Raw genomic sequence first — 4,061 nt, forward strand, 5'->3', positions numbered from 1 at the left:
CGATCTAACGATTCTACCTAGATGACTTAGGCTAGCTCTCGTGTACACTGAGTCAATATACCTACTCAAGCATAGTCCTAGCATTAATTAGGGCTCTCGATCTTATAAGCATGCTTAATAAGTAGTACAAACATGTAAACATTTATTCACATATTTCAACAAACATGTAGAGTGCTTTTAATGAGAATAGAACAACTATTCAACAATTAAACCCAACATACATGTATTAACCCCTAATCATCCCACTTAATCCTTCATTAATCCTAGTAAGGTCACTTCTCACTAATCATCATTAGGAAAATACTAGTGACAACAACAAACATAATATTTAAACTAGACATGGTGATTAAGACAAGTAATTAAGAAATTTAATGAAAGATCAACAAGAAATTAAAGAGAGAATAAGAAGTACACCAACTAATGAGGAAAATAAATGAACAAGTAAAGAGAAGAGATCTTGAATAGGAAGGAAGATTTGTCACACCTATATTTAATGGATAGTATAGGTTTCTTGAATATTAGACGTATGAATAAGGTTAGTAAACAGAAGGAAATTGGTTTATGCAAAATAAAGGTCTTGGCCTATTTGGGTTATTAGAAAACAAAATAAAGCATGTGTCTATAAATAAGGTTGTAAATAGATTCAATAATAGATGGAGCATATCCACTAACTCTGGTTGCCACAGAGGAGGAAGGATATGGGCAACCTACTCAATTTAGTGTACATTTTCTTGAACACAATGCTCAGTTTATTCACGTGAGGGTGGAATATTTGACTAGTAAATAGTGTTTCTACCTTACTTTTATATATGATTTCAATGGTATACAAGAAAGGGTGCCTTTGTGGAATAAGCTCAGGAAATTTGCATGTATTTATAGGCCCTTGGGCAATTGAGGGTGACTTTAATTGTGTCTTATCTGTCCATTAGAGATGTTGAGGAGGCACAAACCAGGTTGAAATAATCCTCTTCTTAAAGTGTGTTGTGGGTTGTGGTTTAATAGTTATTGAAGCTGTTGGAGTTCTTTTTACTTGGAACAATAAGCAGAGACCTGAAGATAGAACTTACAGTAGACTGGACAGGTTCATGATTAATAAGAAATGGGTGGATCTTTTTCCTGATTTGTATGCTCACTTTTTACCAGAAGATACCTATGATCATACTCCTTGCATTGTGAGTAGTAATAAACATCATCAGGGGCCTAAGAGCTTCAAATATTTTAATATGTAGGACAAATCTGACCTTGTCATTCCTTGTCTTATATAGGTTTGGCAGAGGAAGGTTAATGGTACACCTATGTTTCAAGTGGTCATGAAATTAAAAGATCCGAAACTAGTCCTCAAGCAACTGAATAAGGAAAGATATCCAGACATTGAGAATAATACATGCATTCTCCAAATGTATGTTCATAAGATACTGGAGGAATTGGGGATTCATCCAACCAACATTTATTATTTGATAGCTGAGGAGCATAAAACCTTACAAGATCTCAAGGATATGATAGAGGCTAGGAATAACTTCCTGACTCATAAAGCAAAGGTTAAATGGATTAATGAAGGGGATGCAAATACTGTCTATTTCCATGGAGCCATAAAACAAAGAAGGGTGAAGAATAAGGTGGTTATGATGATAGAGGATAAGGATGGGGTCATGTGTAATAGTTCCAAGCATATTCAAGATGCTTTTCTAGATTACTACCATGGTCTGTTGGGGACTAGTAATCATACAAGTAGACTGAGAACAAGCATTATCAAATATGAGAAGGTATGTACTGAAGAGCATTATGCCAGTATGCTAAATTCAGTGACAACTGATGAGATTAAGGCAGTTTTATTTAGTATACCAGATGATAAATCACCCGGCCCTGATGGGTACACAAGCAGGTTTTCAAAGATGCCTGGGAATATGTTTGAAGGGATATTACTGTGACAGTGCAAGATTTATTTAGGAATAGGAGGTAGCTTAAACAGATTAATACTACTAACCTCACACTTATTTCTAAGTTTGAGAGACCTCAGAATGTGATGTAATTTAGATCCATAGCTTGCTGCAATATAATTTACAAAATTATTTCAAAGAATCTGTGTACCATACTTGGATTAGTCCTTCCATCCATTGTGGAACAGAACCAAGGGGCATTTAGTAAAGGTAAAAAAATTCTGGAAAATGTTCTTATATGCCGGGATTTAGTCAGGCTATATAATAGACCTTCTATGTCAGCTAGGTGTATGTTCAAAATTGATCTTCAAAAAGCCTATGACACAGCTGAATGGTCTTTTGTGCAACAGATGCTAGTGGCTCTAAAGTTTCCTAGTCAGATAAGGGAAATGCTTGTGCAATGCATCACCACATCCTCTTTTACTCTTTCTCTCAATAGAGAGAAACTTTGGATTTTTCATGGTAAGAGAGGCCTTAAATAAGGGGATCCATTATCTCCATTTATTTTTACATTGTACATGGATTACATGACAAGAAATTTGATATATGCAGCAGACATGAAGGGATTCAAATATCAACCTCTTTGCAAGGATCTTAAGCTCACTAATTTCATGTTTGCAGAAAAGGTGCTAATGTTTTGTAAAGGTGATGCCAACTTAATGATGCAGATACTAAAAGCTTTTTCAACCTTCTCTAAAACCTCAGGACTGAAACTTAGTGCATCAAAATCTAATGCATACTTTATTGGTGTGCCAACTAGCCTCAAGGAGGACATACTGAAAGTCTCTGGTTTTAAAGAAGGGAGCCTGTCTTTTAAATATCTGGGCATGCCTATTCAAACTACTAGGCTCAGAAGGAAAGACTATGGTGTCCTCATTGAAAAGGTTTGCAACATAATCCATGGTTTAGGCACTAGGAAACTATCCTATGCAGGAAAATTGGTGTTAATAAAGGCAGTTCTATCTACTCTTCAATCATATTGGGCATCAATTTTTATCCGCCAAAGGGAGTAATAAAAATTATTGAGGCAACCTGTAGAAATTGTTTGTGGGACAACAACATTGAATACAAGAGAGCAACCCTGGTGTCATGGAATATAATCTGTATACCAAAAGAGGAGGGGGGATGGGCATTAAGGATCAGGTTATGTGGAATAAGGCTATGGTAGAGAAACTGGTTAGTTGCGTTAAGAGAAGAAGGATCTTTGATGCACGCCAAATTCGTGCCATTTTTCCCCTTTATGTCCTCGCGTTTTGACCCATTTAAGAGGCGTTCTGTGAGCCTTAACTCGCTATTTTGTGCCCTTGATCCCGTGCTTTCACTACTTTGCTCATTTGTGTAGGGATGAGTCGGAATTGAAGAAAAAGGAAGCGAGAAAGAAAGAGATTTGGGTTAGAGCAAGGAAGAAAGGGGAGTATTGCTGAGAAGGGGTTTCATACCGGTAGGCGGCAACCGCGGCAACCGGCCAACCGGCAGAAACCCACCCCATGCCTTAGCAAGATTTTGAAGGAGGAATTTAAGCCAAAATGAAGAATATCTCGCTACCAGTAGGGCCACCGGCAGCCGGTGTCCCGGCAAGGAGATCAAAGAAGAAGCAGAAAATGAAGAAAAGGAGGAAAAGGGATGCCCTCTGCCGGTAGGCCGGCATGCGGCTAGCCGGCAGGGACATTCCCCCAACACTTAGCAACTTTTGAAGAAAGTAGAATTGAATTTTGAAGCAATATCTCGCTACCGGTATGGGCACCGGTAGCCGGCCAACCGGCAGGGAGCCACTGTAGCCGCATTTCCCACACACTTCCGTTTGTAACTTAATTTTGGGAGAGACTATATATACCCCTTCCTCTTATTCATTGACACACTACCCTAGATATTTTCCAAGCACTTAATTTATATTCAAACTTTGTTAACTAAACCTTAATTTTTCCTTAATTAAACCTTAATCCTTTAGCAAATTAGTATTAAATTAGTGTAATTCAATAGTTTACATTTGGGTATTGAATTGTAATAGAAGATTTTGAAGAAATTATTCTCTTATCTAATCAAGGCTCAACCTTTCATTGTTGTTGGTATAATTTCTTCTCTTTTCTAATCTTAATTTTAATTGTTTACATTTCTAGTTCTCTT

General features: G+C 37.2%; 2 protein-coding genes across 2 annotated transcripts; both read left to right on the forward strand.

The window, feature by feature from the left end:
* The first annotated feature begins 818 nt into the window (after positions 1-818).
* Positions 819-1,928, forward strand: LOC141639400 (uncharacterized). Its single transcript, XM_074448536.1, has 3 exons — positions 819-897; positions 1,003-1,172; positions 1,266-1,928. Exons 1-3 carry the CDS (start codon positions 819-821, stop codon positions 1,926-1,928), a joined length of 912 nt encoding a protein of 303 aa, XP_074304637.1.
* Positions 1,929-2,212: 284 nt separating this feature from the next.
* Positions 2,213-2,821, forward strand: LOC141639402 (uncharacterized; the record flags this gene model as incomplete). The annotated part of the gene is made up of 2 exons (XM_074448538.1): positions 2,213-2,399; positions 2,490-2,821. Coding segments are annotated over exons 1-2 (519 nt in total), but the record flags the coding sequence as incomplete, so codon positions are not given.
* Positions 2,822-4,061: the final 1,240 nt, after the last annotated feature.

This window comes from Silene latifolia, unplaced genomic scaffold (assembly GCF_048544455.1).
Source record: "Silene latifolia isolate original U9 population unplaced genomic scaffold, ASM4854445v1 scaffold_375, whole genome shotgun sequence".
Lineage (NCBI taxonomy): Eukaryota > Viridiplantae > Streptophyta > Magnoliopsida > Caryophyllales > Caryophyllaceae > Silene > Silene latifolia.